This window comes from Sciurus carolinensis, chromosome 11 (assembly GCF_902686445.1).
Source record: "Sciurus carolinensis chromosome 11, mSciCar1.2, whole genome shotgun sequence".
NCBI lineage: Eukaryota > Metazoa > Chordata > Mammalia > Rodentia > Sciuridae > Sciurus > Sciurus carolinensis.
Window position 1 is genome coordinate 87,837,703 of NC_062223.1, and position 15,839 is coordinate 87,853,541.

Below are 15,839 nucleotides of genomic sequence, written 5' to 3' on the forward strand. Positions count from 1 at the left end.
AGTTGTGGAGATGCACAGAACAAAGAGAAACTAAAAACTATAGGGACCTTTAAGATTCTATGCTTTTGGAGAAATAAAAAGATTGATATGAAATCAAAATGAGTTATCCATGTAATAAAACATCTAAGAAGATGTTCTAAATGTAAAGCATATTTTAAAAAACAGCTATAAAGTTAGGGTATGGGGGAAGGGGTACTGAACCCCAAGGGTGCTCTACCACTGAACTACATCCCCAATTTTTATACTGAGACAGGTCTTGCTAAATTGCCAGAGGCTGGCCTTGAATATGGGATCCTTCTGCCTTTGGTCACTGGGCAGGCATGTGCCACCACACCCAGCTGCAAAGAAGGATATTTTGGCAATAGCTACAGAACTGGGATCTGATAGACTTCATTTTTCATTTAAACTACCATTTACTTTACAATGTACAAAAAGCAATGGTTTTTGCCCTCAAAGACATTGAGACCAAATGAAAGGAGAACAAAAAATGAGAAAACAATTAAGAGATAATACATTAAAAAATTTTTTTTTGGTTACAGCTAGAACTGAATAGACAACATCAATCCAAGGGATTACCTAAGAATCATTAAACACTAAATTGTAAGAAAAATAATGCAGGATAAGGAAAAAGAATTCCAAACCTCATAAGGACTCTAAAGGGACAAGCGATGACCAAAGAACAGCTAAAGGGCAAATCTGCTGCTTCATGATAGATTAAGATGTTTTGGAAAAGACAAATGGCAGTAGAAAATGGATTCTTACTGAAAACTGGAAAGGAATGGGAAAGAAGCAGTTGAATATTCTATTCACTCAACATTACTCTTCACAAATAGGGAGATCTCACAAGGTTGTTTTGAGATGAAAGAAAAGCTTGGGGATGACTTAAATATTCAGTTGTATTTAGACTCTTTAGATTTTTCAGTATGGAGATAAGATGCTACAAATGCTGCCTATAGAAAATACCGTATCTACATAAAAGATTAGAGGGGGAAGGAATTAAGAGTAACATGAAAAACTTTTAAGATTCTGACTTTCCAATGATGCAAATGATTTCTGTGAGACCAAAGTTTCTATAAGCCACTTCACTGCTGCCTGATTTTCTTTTTCTAGTTTTCAATTTGCTTCCTTCATGTGTTTTCAATCAACGATATTTAGAGTTAAGAACTCACTTCTCAACTAGAAACATATTACCCTAATGCTCTTCTCATTCACTTCTTTTCCGGCATAAAGTAATTAGGAAAAAGCTTTTCATTCACTATTTATTTCCATGCATATGGAAATTGGTGAAAAGATCATGTGAGTTTTAGAAGGCAACAGGATATAAAACCTGTAAGGATAATGCTGGAGAACCAGCACTTTTTTTAAGGTATACTTTTACTTTTTTATTTTTTTCCTTAAAGCGAAGTTCATATACGATGTTTTAAGGTTGAAGGTATGATTCAAAATTGCAAGGGATTTTTTATTAGAGCATTTAAATTATACAGAATAATGGGTTTTACTGTAGGATATTCAAATATGCATGTAACACATTCTGATTACCCTTCTTCTAGCTCTCTCTTCCTTCTGATTCTTTTCTCTGAAAGTCTCCTTGCTACTTTCATTTTGTCATTTCTCCCCCCACTAGATTCCACATATGAGAGAAACATGATATTTGCCTGAGTATGGCTTATTTTATTTAACATTAGGATTTCCAGTTCTGTTCATTTTCCTGAAAATGACATGATTTCATTCTTCTTTATAATATTCTGCAGTGGACATTCTTCACAACTGTAGTAGTTATATTCTGAATATATAAACACAGTTTATAATCCAATAAGAAAACCTGAGGAATTTACAGAATCGTTTAATGCTAACAAAGAAGATGGGGCTATTGACCCACAAATGTAGAGGTGATGTAGTAAAAAATGAGCACTAGATGAAGAATCAGGGATATCTGAAGCAAGTTGCACTGCACCATGTACTTAGTTGAAGAACCTTTCCAAATCTTATCTCCTTCCCCTGTGAAAGAGTGGAGATGACAATGGACCTATCTACTTTAAACATTACTTGGTGTACTGAAGTCTAAGTTAGCATTTATTCTGACATTAGCCTGCAAGACAAGATATAGACTAGGCGCGAGATTTAACTAGACATCACAGGAAAACTTCTGCTGTCAAAGTTGTTAGTAAGTCTGTATCTCCAGACAAAGTTTTTTCTTTTTGTTTTTAAAATACACTTACATAAATATATCTAGGTTCTTATCAGTTGTCCTTTATAGGAGTAAAATTAATTTTTGAAAATAAATGATGTTTCATGCTGTAAGTACAACTAACAAAAGAAAAAACTCCAAAGAAGCTTATATTGTATAGTAAGAAGATATCTTCATTAATAGATCAAGGAATCATCAGTATACTTCTTAAAAGGTTATCAAATTCCAGTTGTGTTTCTTTAGTAGGTCAAACGGGTAATGAGAACTACTGTAGTAAAAGAAAGAGGAAGAAAAAGTCACTGTAATATGGACAAGGCAGGGAAAAAGAGGCATGTACACAAATATTTAAAGTTCAAACAACCAGGACTTTATTTCTTATAACTAAATTCACTATCCATTTCCAGTCAACAGAGATGCCATTTTATCAAATGACTCAATACTCAAAAAGGCTGAAATATGAAAGAACTTCCAATGCTTCACTGATCTATGAAAAACAAGGGACTAGATTTAAATAGATCAATATCAACTAATTTAGGTAATGTTACACTATATGACTTGACAATCTAATGTATATGTGCACTAAGTGGAATAGGAATAACAAATTCATTATCAAATGCTCACTCAAATATTTTCAAATAAGCATCAGACAAACACAGTCACCAGTACGCTGGCACTGGAAACCATTTAAGAAATGGAGCAAGTGCTTTACTAATTGTATATAATGACATATTTCTAACTATAAAAGAACATGAGGAGAAACATAGACACAGACACAGAAGATAATGCAGTTTAACACTTCACAAGGTACCAGATAAGTAAATATTTTCTATCTCTTCTCAGAGTAACAGATATGAGCTTAAAAAATAAAAATAAAAAACCTTAAATCTAATTCCTCTGAAGTCAATAAAAATGGGGTAAAAAAAACAGAGTGAATACTTTTAGGGTAAATTTTAAGAATGGGAGACAGAGCCCTAGAAACATGGGAAGAGGAAAGTCTCTCATTTAAAGAGATTAGATTAGCATGACATATCTAGTTTTTCTGTCTTCTTTTGGTTTGTTTTTGAATATAATCCTCAGTGATAGAAAGTTATCTAATGAAAAAAATGACATACATAACTTTCTGGAGACTTGCCAAGAGTTACAAACTTCCCAAGGGCAGTACTTTTGTTACAGCATCATTTAAGCCACTAGTCAAGGAAATGGCGCTCTGTTTTCACGGCTAAGGATAGCATGACAAAATAATGAAGAGAAAGCAGATTTTGCAAATTCAAAAAACCATTCTCTGGATCCAAAACAAGTACAAGTTGCCAAAATTTTCCATCTTTAGTATTTATAACCTTCTTATCCTTTCCCTCCAAATAATCAACATTTCTAAAAGCTGTTATATGAGAAACAGATTAAGTAAGTAACATCCATGATGAAATTCAAGTACACTGCAACAGTTATATGTAGAATATAATACCTGTGCTCCTGATACAGGGCCAAAGGGGTTTGGTGGTCTCATGACAGGCTGGCTGTATATTAAAGTTGGTTGTGTCATTACAGGTACACTTCCCATTTGAGGAGGCTAAAAACATAAGAAAATCAAGTTAAGTGATGTGGGCTCATATCTTCCTTATTATGAATAAATTATCAAAGACAACAGGAATGAAAGGTATTGGTATCTATGGTTTGGCTATATAGAAAAGAATATTCCTCTGAATGTGAATAAGACTATCAGGTACAAATTTTTAAGATAATTTTTTTTTGGGGGGGGGGGAATGAAAAGACTTTATTGTGCGTGTGTGTGCATGTATTTGCTTGTTTGTTTGTTGTACTGTGATAAAATCCACAGGTGCTCAACAGGCCATATCCTTAGCCCTTTTATTTCTTTTTAATTTTGAGACAGGTCTTGCTAAAGTTGCTTGGGGTCTTAGCAAGTTACTGAGGCTGCCTTTGAACTTGCGATCCTCTTGCCCCAGCATGTTGACTTCCTGTAATTACATGTGAGAACCACTGCAACCACCAGGCAGAATGCTCATTTTTGAAAAATGGTAAAAAAAAAAAAAGAAAAAGAAAAAAAAAGAAAAGTCTTAACTTTTTCTATTCAAAGAGGTGCAAGATTTAAACTTTACTATATAGTACAACAGATGAAATGATTTAGACCAAAAACCCTCCTCAATTTCCAGATTTATACACTGAGAAAACTTCAAATAATGTCTTAATGGCTAACACATTTCAAAGTAAACCAACTGCGTTTGTATATCGAATCAAGTGTTTTTTTTTGGTACCAGGATTGAACTCAAGGGCACAAGACCATGGAGCCACATTCTCAGTCCTATTTTGTATTTTATTTAGAGACAGGGTTTCACTGAGCTGCTTAGCACTTTGATTTTGCTGAGGCTGGCTTTGAACTTGCCATCCTCCTGCCTCAGCCTCCTGAGCCACTGGGATTATAAGGTGTGTGCCACTGCTTCCAGCTCAAGTTTATTTTTTAAAAAATTTATATATATATATATATGTGTGTGTGTGTGTGTGTGTATATAAATTTTTAAAAATTATATATATGTGTAATTTTAGTTGTTGATGAACCTTTATTCATTTATTTATATGCAGTGCTGAGAATCGAACCCAGTGCCTCACGTGTGCTAGGCAAGTGCTCTACCACTGAGCCACAACCCCAGCCCTCAAATCAAGTTTTTATGCCATTATGTAAATGATCACAAGGAAGACAATTTATTTATTTTTTTAAATAATTATATGTAATGAATTATTTCTAACTGGGGACTTAACCCAAGGGCACTTCATCACTGAACTATATACCAAGTTCTTTTTCATTTGAGACGGGGTCTCATTAAGCTGCCAAGGTTGTCCTGGAACTTTTGATCCTCTTGCCTCAGCCTCCAGACTAGCTGGGATTACAGGTATGTGCCACCATGCCTGGCTCACCATTTATAAAAGAAGTTTATTTTCTACACTTCTTTTATTTTGTTTTAGATATTTTTAGAAAGAATCATGAAGGGACTTAAATTACACAAAAAGAAGTTAATTCACTCTAGAGTAATTTAAAACAGACTCTCAAGCAACCTTTTGTTTCTTCAAAAATAACATATACAAAGACCTACTATTATTATTTTGTTTAAGATGCAACATTAAAATCTTATCTTTCAAAAAGTTCTTTACTTTAAAGTAGAGAATTATATGTATCAAGAGCTTTACTTTAAGTTTATGGCCATGATCACTAGTCCAAAGACTATGAACTTTGTTCACACGTATGAAAGGAGCTACTTCCATATTGTGCATATATAAAGTAGCACAGCAGACACAGTAGAAATAGCAAGGACATGATGCTGCTTTCTTCAAGCATTAGTTCCTCAAATATATACTAGTGGGACGAAGCCATTACCTCCAATTTTTATCTAAGTCTATATATTGAGAGGGAAAACAAGGGAAGTATAGTTATGTGCACTTTAGGGAACTTAAAGACTTAAAGTCTTTTAACTTAAAGGTTAAAAGACTGTGTGTGTACTGTAACAATCATTACAGGAAAATCTCTCTGGCCTATACCAGATTAAATTTATCCCTATAATTCAAGATATGTGAATCCTTCTCTTCTTCCACAGTAGTAAGGTAAGAAGAAAAAGGTATTTAATATAAAGTCACAACAACAAAAACTTGGCATTAATTTTAGCATTTAAATGAGTTTGTAATGAAAAACAACATGCCTCACAATGTTATTAGGGGAAAAATAAGTAATTAATAGAGTGAACATAAATAATATCTATTGTACAATGATTATTCTAGATATACTTAAGAAACCAAAGCTATCATAATACTGAAGAATGTAGAGCACTAAATATCTTTACCAAAAATTGTTATCTGGAAAAATACTTACAATGCCATATCCTAGCATGCCTGTTGGTGTAGTAGCAGGATAGGCCATTACAGGGGGTGCCTGGAGGTTCAAAGAAAAATAAACAAGGGCATGTAACTCATATCAACTGAGTGAAAGGAATTAACAGCTATATTTCCACTAAAAACCACAAATATTTGCTAAGACAGCTGTGATTGAGTGATAATTAATAACTGTCAATTAATGCTCAATAAAGTGTCTTGAAATTAGCAGAAAAGCAGTATTATTAATAAGAAAAAGATAACACCTAGATACAATAGTGAACTTAGATTTCAATGTACATCTTTAAAATATTTTTGTTGAGTGCTTACCTAGCATCTGTGAAGCCATGGGTTTGATACCCAGCATGGCCAAAGAAAAATGTTTGGATTTTTAAAATATTCAAAGTTCTAAGATTTTAAAGTCTATTGACTATCCTTATTTAAAAAAAAAAAAAAAAAAAAAGCAGTAGCACTAAGTGGTTTCCTAGGTAGTTCATTTCTTTAGCCTCAAAGAACAAAAGTATTAAAGATCCCAAATCAAGTGATCTCATCCTCTAAAAAATTTAGTTCTAAGGACCTCATTGTTTCCAAAGAACCCCAAAGATTTCAAACTACTACTGAGTACTACTATTTCAATGATTCATAGTTCTAACATGAAGAGTATGTATGTTAACTTTCTAATTTTCTCCCAAAAATTACTTAAGAGATACAATAAATTTTTAAGGCAGCTTATGTTTTAATGATTAAAAGAACCATCTACCACTAAGATGTTTAAGTTTCCCTCCTCCTACTACTTTAACAGATGATTTATAAATAAGTAATCTGTAACCAGCGTTATTTTAGATACAGTTGCTGTCTTAACAACATTCCCTCTGTGTGAACTAAATACAGGTGAAAGACCAATAATACTTCTGAAACAAAAAAATAAAAATAAAAAAACTGAAATTATATGACAATTTGAATATACACATGGAGAAGTTAAAGCATAACATTTAAAAAATAACACTAAAGTGAATAGTTAAAAGTTTAGTATTTCAGTGAGCATGTAGGGCTTATTGGTCTCCCCCTACTAAAAAACCAAGATCTGCAAGAGCAGCAGACAAACTGCCAAGTACAGCAGAAGCCTGTAAGATTTCATGCAGTTGTTATTTTAAACATTACCACAATCAACATTTCCCTTCATTCAGAAGTCATCAAGTGCATAGTGGCAGCACAGATACACACACAGACACCCAGCCATCTGGCAGCAAATGGCGGAATATTAAGCAAGAAAAAAAATTGGAATTTCCCATGCCACCATCAGAATCAGTTCTGCAAGACGCCCATGAAACCAGTAGATGCTAGGAAGAATTTCTGACACACTGAAAATCTGAATGTGAAAACAAGTAATAGCTGGAAGGTTATGAGATTCTGCTGCAGCAGTGGTTAATAGCATGCCAATTTATTGCAAAAAGGCTAGTTTTTGGTCACTTACGTATTGTGGAAAATGCATGCCATTCTGTTTTTCCCAGGGAGAACAATTACATAATGCAATAACACTGGATTAGAACAAGTACTTACACAACAGAAAATACACAGAGAGCATTTTAGTTCACATATACATTCACTAACTACCTAAAATCCCTTTTATTCTCAGTATCTAATGAAAGAACATCTATACCAAAACACTATCAAGGTTGACAAGAGAAACTGAGTCTTTAGCTTCATCTCTCTATATACACAGTTCACTGTTTATAAACATCACTAAAATTATATATACCAGTATTATCAATAGTGCAAAATGCAGTGCATCCTAAAACAGAGTCACATCAAATAATGTCTGGCACTAAACAGAGAAGTATTAATAAAAGATTCTGAATAAAACTCCAATGAATTTGTCTTAAAACACTTAAAAACCTTGACAGTGTTTAAGGATTAATCATAAAAAGGTTAGAAATGTAAAGAAATGTCATAAGCAGCAGTTTATCTTATGTAGTAAATCATATTACTGGCCACACACATTAGTTGATAAGAAGAAACTTTATAAAATACATGTAAATATTTAATAAAATCTCATTAAGAGATAATACACACTACCATTTACCAGACAGTACCATGAGTATTGTTATCATCAACTTGTATATAAATTCTAGATGGTCAGATGCCTATTACATTCTAGTGTTCAATCTTAAAAGTGCTATTTTGAAAATCTGTAATATTTCATATAGGTTAATATTAATACATAAGCAAATACTAAATGCTAATACATTTTGTACTTATTTCACTCTTCACACATTATTAATGTATAATTTACACCTGAGACCATAAACTCTACTAAACTCCTACCATCCCCCAGTGATGCAGTGGGGAAAACACTGGAGTCACAGTGAAAAGAGATGGATTTTAACTTAAATCTGCTTTTTGACTGTTTTGCACCTGGAAAACTGATTTTATACTTAAAATTGGGATGACATATGCTCAAATTCTCCCGAGACAGCACCATTTACAGACAAGATAGAGTATGTATATGTGCTTGGGTGTATGTGTGTAAAAACATAAACAAGTTAAATGCAAAGTTTTATTAGTGATGCTAGTGACAACTACCTGTGAAAAATTAGTTCCTTAAAAAGGTAGCCAGCTGGGTGTGGTGGCACATGCCTGTAATCCCAGTGGCTCAGGAGGCTGAGACAGGAAGACTGAGAGTTTAAAGCCAGCCTCAGTAAAAGCGAGGTGCTAAGCAACTCAGTGAATCCCTATCTCTAAATAAAATACAAAACAGGGCTGGGGATGTGGTTCAGTGGTTGAGTGCCCCTGAATTCAATCCCTAGTAACCAACCCCAAGACTCTTTAAGTATTGTCACAACAAAGTTTACCAACACACTATATTTTTAGCTCAGTCCTACTAATTTTAATAATCCAAGATAATTTCAGTAACCCGAGGTAAGCAGGGCCATGTCCTAGAAGGGAATTAATAACAAGAAATCTGCTATAACAAGGAAAATGGCATTCTCTACAACAAAAGGAAGGCTGTGATGTATAGCATGTTCAGTCAAAACAATGCTACTATATCACTGTTAGAAAAATGCATGCTTCAAAGGTTTCCACAAGATGGATTATATTCTTCTCTGACTGAGGGAGACCTGTTGGAGTAAGGTAACAGCTAGCCAAAGATAAAGAAACAGGATATTCTGGGACTACCATGCCTTACAGCAGTTATAACTGTTACTAGAATCTTTTCAGTAGTAGGTGCTAAGTATATAATTAGCCAATACCATTAAACCTCATTACTTGTGTATTCAGTATTTGCAAATTTGCCTACCTGCTAAAATAGAAAATGCCAAAATCAAAATTCATTGTGCTTTTGAAGTCATTCTTGGACATACAAGGGCAAAGGGGCATAAAAATTGAGTATCCTGATGTACTTCTCCCAGCTGAGGGGAGCAAAAAATCACATAATGTATTACTTATTAGAATGAAACCTAGCATAAAGTGACCCTTAAATAGCTTAATGCTGTTTTGTTTCAGTTCCCATTTGAAGTTAACAGAAGATGGAGAAGGTAGGGGACAGCCCAGTATACTGCAAGGAGCTCTGGTTTGGGGACCAGATCGATAGGGCTACAATTCAAAAGTTAGTGATGGTGTGGACTCATACTTTTGAACTTCATATTCTTTTTTGTAAAAGAAGGAAAACAGAATTGACTAGAATTAGATTTTTTAGGATTTAAGATTAAAATCTGTGTGAGACAAATGTGTGTGTGTGTATACACACACACACACACACATGTGTATATATATATACACTTCCCCTAGCAATGGTTCAGTGTTCATTCAGTGTTCAGGATGACAGTTAATATTTAACTGCTATCAACAATAAGAAGCAACTCTATAATTATGACACTATTAACAAAAACCAAGCAAGTCATTTCTTTACCAAAAATGAGATCTGAAGAAAAATAAATATTTTATATTCAGACAAATAAGTAATAAATCAGAAATCAGCAGTATCTCAAATGCAAATTTTCTGCAGCTCCCAGCCTGCATGGGTTCTAAAAATGCACTCTACCATTTAAGAACTCTTTGACCCTGGGCATATACCTTTATAACTCTGTGGCTTTGTTTCCTCATCTATAAAATGGGGGAAATAATAATTCCTACTATTGAAGGTTCACAAGAACACTATGCAAAAATCACACAATATATTACTTATTAGAATGAAACCTAGCATAAAGTGACCCTTAAATACATGTTAGCTGCCTGGCAAATATAGTCAATCAGCTTTGAAGGAAATATGAACTATCTATTCTGTTAAAACTCAGTAACTATTCATTTATGCCTACTGCTTTAAAAACATTTTCATGTTATACATTTAAACATTCGTGCCAGGAGCTTTTCCAACTCACCATTGTTGCAGCATTCCAAGCAGTTGTTGGTGCAACCTTTGGTTGCCAGTTAGATCCTCCAGTTAATTTCTTTTCACCTGGCTGACTCCAATTTACATCACTTTAAATAAATAAACGTGAGTGAGAATATTAAATGTCTAATTTTAAAGGTTCTACACTAAACACTTAGATTGAACAGAGCATTTAACAATGCAGATTTGACATCTCTATACATACTTTTGAGATGAAAGCCAAATCAACTTCTAAATGACACATGAGAAAAGAATATGAATAAAACACTTACTTCTTAGTGGTTCCATTTCCAATGCCAAGATCTAAGAAAGGAGAAAAAGAAACTATTTTAAAACCAGATTCATTTTAATAAAATAATTTATTTTAAAAGATGACTAAAGAATCCAAAGACTACTTACTGCCCACAAGGTTGGCTAAAGATGAATCCAAGTCATCAGATACTAATTTGTTAGGTGGGAGCTTGGCAACAGGAAGACTCTGGTTTTGAGAAGCCACTGTTGGTTTGAGAAGTCCACCTAGTTCATCAAAGCCTTAAAGTTACAAACAGATGAAATAGGATTTGTAAGGAACTTTATGGTGCTACAGCTTTCTGAAGGAGGTCTTTGCCTTTTCTCCTTTGTTCACTGGAAATGTTCTCCAAAACATGGACATGAGTAAATGCCCTCAAATGGAAAAAGGAGGCATTTACTACTTCAAAGTGAACTGGCAGAGAAGGCTGCTCTTTGTATGACAGAAAACATTTGTCTTATGACAAAATTGCATCATATGGCTCAGTGGTAGAGCGCTTGCCTCACATGTGTGAGACACTGGGTTCAACTCGCAGCAACACATATAAACAAATGAATAAAATAAAAGTCATCAACAACCAAAAAAGTATTTAAAACGACTGAATAAGAGGGATAAAGAAAGAAGCACTGTGAAAGCTTAAGAAATGGAATATAATTCTGCCCTTCTCCTGGCAAAATCTTCTGAACACTCAATTTTATCTACAGCAATTTAAGTGGAAAATATATCTGTGAGCTGGGCATGGTGACACACTCCTGGAATCCCAGTGATTCAGGGGGCCGAGGCAGGAGAATTCCAAGTTTAAGGCAAGTCTCAGCAATTTATAGTGAGACCTATCTCAAAATAAAAAACTAAGAAAACAACTGGGGATGTAGCTCAGTGGTAAAGCACCCCACTAAGGAAAAAAATTAGAAGAACTTGGAAAAAAGTTCTGTTTAAGAAACAATATTTTAGAGACCTTTTCATATTCTTCAAAATGGAGAAAAGCTAATCTAAATTAAAATTTAAAACTAATAAACTGCTCTATTTTTCTAGTAAACTAGGATATTTCTTGAAAATGAAAATAAATTTTCAAGATTTTCCACCAAAGGGTGAAGGTAAAAGCGAATATAACAAAACCAAGCCACTCGGAAACTCAACAGCATGATCTAGGAATGCTAGAGATTTCTCAAAGTCACCAAGGATGGTAGTTTACCAAACATCAACAACTAGTCTCCACTTTCTTTCTCCTAGGCAGAAAAAAATTCATAAGGAAAAAGTAAAATATATCCCCAAAATGTATAATTATAAACCTATCAGTGTACAAAAAAATTAATCTTCCATATTTTTAAGCTTGCTTCTTATTTTACGGATAATGACTAATTGTAAATTATGTAACTAAGAATACCTCTATGATATTCTCTTTAAATGTCTAAACTTTTTAACAACTAACCATAATTAAGGCCATTCCATGCTAAGAATAAAAATAGAATGTCAAAACTGTACATGAACTCTTTTATTTTCCAGTACTAGGGATTGAACCCACAGTGTCACACATACTAGGTAAGCACTCTACCACTAAGCAAATCCTCAGCCCCTTCATAGGAACTTTTTATAACTTCAGATTAATCATTTATTAATAAGCACAATTGCAAACCTTTTCCTACAGATTTATAAAGCTCTTTTAACACAGATGAACAAGTGCTCTATAATAAGAATCACCTTCTAAACAATATAAATGCTCCTACACCCACAGGCCTGATATTAATATATTCTGGTTGTTTATATATAGACTATCTATGACAAGTCAAGGTACCACAGGTTATACTTTCCATTTCAAAAACAACCAATTTCATGTATCACCATACAAAAAAGTTACTATTCATTTCAGTAAAGTATAAATTATAATAACTAAAAATGCACAATACTCTAAACATAATCACTAGCAAGTTGGCATTTTACTGAGAAATCTTTTTCTCTCTTATTTTGCTATGTGACAAAATTTCCAGAGTCTAAATTACCACCAATAAAAGAGTAATGAATAATAGTTCCTTGAAATTCTCATCTAGTGGCTGGAGGAAAGAGGCAATTTCATTGGCTTCTCCAATTTAATCTACTTATAAATGCTAAAAGCAGCATTATCTTTCCTTGCACAGAATCTAAATGAGAACATTACAGTACTTTTAATAAAAATGTTTTCTTACCCCCAGAATCTACAATAACGTTTGTAGATTTATTTCCAAACACAGATTCAAAGTCAACATTAAGGCCAGCTGAAGGATGCGACTGTGCAACTGGAGAAGGAGTGAATCCTGAGAAAAACCAAAATGGAAAAAACAAAAACAAAACAAAACAAAAACCTCAATTCTTTAATTTAGCTCTGTATTTAAAGGTCTTTAATAAAGATAACAGTGTGGACAAAAGCAAGAAATTTCCCAAACATAAAACAAAGCTAACTCCTCAAGCAAAATGTTTTCTATACAACCACATTTTTAGGGGTAATGATTACACTGTCCCTAACAAAAACCATTCATTGACACAGAAAAAAAAAATAAACAGGGCTGGGGATATAGCTCAGTGGCAGAGCACTTGCCAAGCACACATGAGGCCCTGGGTTCAATCCCCAGCACTACAAAAACAGAAAAAAGAAAACTAATCAATGAGCAATTGATGTTGAATTACTAGTTTGTTTCATTACAGAAATAAAATCTTTGCTTATTATTTACCTTAATTTTGTATACTGATAATCTTATAAAACACTAAATATGAATTTTCTTAATATTCACCAAGATAAAAGGTCTTTCTCTACCTATCTTTCATCTCTCACCTTTTCTTCTTGCTTCCCTCGACATTTAATCAAAAGCTAAATGTTTGTTTAAATTCATCTGAAAAGTGGTAGAATTCTGAAAGTTGCAACCCATTAATCCTCATGTTCACTTCTGTTTAATGCTTTCAGAATATTATAGAAAAAAGATAAATTACTTTCAATTCCCAATCGCACTTCTAACTTCAACCATATCACTTTCAACAAGTAGGGTTGATATAAGTATAGAACCAAACATGCTAATTAACCTAACTCTAGCCTGAAACACCCATAATCAGAATATCTTGTTCTTCTGGCATGTGTTACACTGATGCTAGTAGTATTAAGCAAATAAATACCATTTTTAAGGCCAGCTCATAATAAAATAACAAATGGAAGATTTTTAACTATGAGGCTATATTTTTTTCTAAAGTGAGAATCTGAATTTCTAGAAGCTGAAAAGAGTAAATAAAATTATTTCAAGGTATCCGGACTATCACATGACTTGAGGAAGTGACTCACTAAGTGTATTGAAATAAACAGTAGGTTAGTGGGCTAGCAAGGATCACAAAAAAGAAATTCTTTTACCCCAAAGAAGGCAGTGATAAATGGTTCCTAAGATCTCTAGACTCTATAGTAAGAAAGTAAGAAACTGCCTGATATTAGAAAGTTAACATTTACACCATTAAGGAGAAGTTGAACTTTTGGGTGTCCTAAACACAGATTCTCTTTCTTCTCCAATATTTTCTGAAAAAGAACTTTAGTCTGAATCTCACTTTAAATTCTCAATATACACCACTGAAATGTAAAGAAGTAAAATGTAATATTTTACTTCCATGTTGTACTAGAAAGACTCATCTTAAAGAAAAATGTAAAATGTAGGAAGAGGTTTGGTGAGAAGTTCAAGAGTTCTCAAACACAAACCATGATTTACTATTAACAATAATAATACCACTGATTCAAGGTGGTACATACAAATCAATGTCATCAATGATACCATGTTATGTGTAGCATGTTAGATCATAGAATGAATCTTACGTAGGGAACACATTTTTTGAGAATGTATAATTTTGCTCTTATTTCAACCCTTAAGCTATTCTTTACTCAAAAATACTATCAATTACAAAATAATAAGTAAATCTCCTAACAATTCATTAAAAGTATCTTAGAATCAAAGATTAATTGATTTAACAACATTTTAAAGTGGGCAAACTTTATACTATGGGCTTACACAAAGAACCAACGCAAAAACTCAAGAAAGACAAATATCTATCATGCTTACTTTCATAACCATGCTATATGTATCACACTGCAAGAAGTATCATTCTGTTTTTTAAAGCACTCCAGTAATCTTGCTTATATTATCACTGATCTTTAGATCATACAAAGAACATAAATTTAAAACTAGGCCAATATATCAAATTTCTATTTTCTCTGATATAATGTCCCAGTTTTCTGGAATGTGATTAATGTAACAAAACCAAACCCATTCTTTCTAGAAATATGGAGAACATCATCAACTTAAAGGTCTTCTGTGTGTGTGTGTGTGTGTGTTTAAAGGTAGTACTGGGTCTTGTGCATAGTAGATAAGTACTCTACCACTGAGCTACAGTCCCAGCATGCCTTTGTCACTTTCTGAGGAATATGTCAGCACTGCCAATTTTTAAATTTTTAAAGTTACTTAAAACAGTAATAAAAAAAGAAAACCATTATTGCAAAAGCAAAATTTAGAGATGGGGCAGGGTTCTGATTAAGATTACCTTATGAAAAAAATCACTGCATTGTCATGCCTACTCTTCTGTTTCACAAGACCCAGTGAAAACTGTCAATGATCAGCAACCAGGCCATAGTAATATTTGGAAACTACGACCCTGAAGGGTATATCTCAGGAGGACAATAATAAATGAAAGGCACAAGATCAGCAAGCTTTGGGGCCAGAAAGGCATTTCAAACACCTTTACGAAAAATTGGCTATGGATTCTGGTGGTAGTTCATAATCAATTAGGCTTCACAGTTATTTATTAAAGTAATTGTTACCACTTATTAAACCCTATTAAGCCTTATGCAAGAGCTTTACAAATAGGACGTTATTAAAACCTTACAAATCTATGAAGTAATTATTATTATTATTATCCTCATTTTACACAATGCAATTAGGAGATTAAACAATTTATCCAAGGTCAAAGAAATAAATTACTAGCAGAATCAAGCCTTGAAACTCCCATTTGCTTGGTTCCAGAACCTACTTGGGGTTTCAGTTTACCTTAGGTAATCACCTTACTGTAACTAGTAAGTAGAAAAGCAAAATTTTACTATAGTT

At 33.4% G+C, this 15,839-nt stretch overlaps 1 protein-coding gene across 12 annotated transcripts in view; it reads right to left on the minus strand.

Moving 5' to 3' along the window:
• Picalm (phosphatidylinositol binding clathrin assembly protein) overlaps nt 1-15,839 on the minus strand; it is a 100,166-nt gene that overhangs the window by 10,081 nt on the left and 74,246 nt on the right. For 4 of the 12 annotated variants that reach the window (XM_047519410.1, XM_047519408.1, XM_047519416.1 and 1 more), the window contains 7 exons: nt 12,921-13,028; nt 10,851-10,982; nt 10,724-10,754; nt 10,441-10,540; nt 7,536-7,559; nt 6,063-6,122; nt 3,651-3,755 (listed from right to left, as the gene is read on the minus strand). In XM_047519410.1, the coding sequence (XP_047375366.1) occupies nt 3,651-3,755; nt 6,063-6,122; nt 7,536-7,559; nt 10,441-10,540; nt 10,724-10,754; nt 10,851-10,982; nt 12,921-13,028 (560 nt within the window). The remainder of the gene's footprint in view (nt 1-3,650; nt 3,756-6,062; nt 6,123-7,535; nt 7,560-10,440; nt 10,541-10,723; nt 10,755-10,850; nt 10,983-12,920; nt 13,029-15,839) is intronic. The other 8 variants (XM_047519414.1, XM_047519412.1, XM_047519420.1 and 5 more) reach the window with 3 other exon arrangements.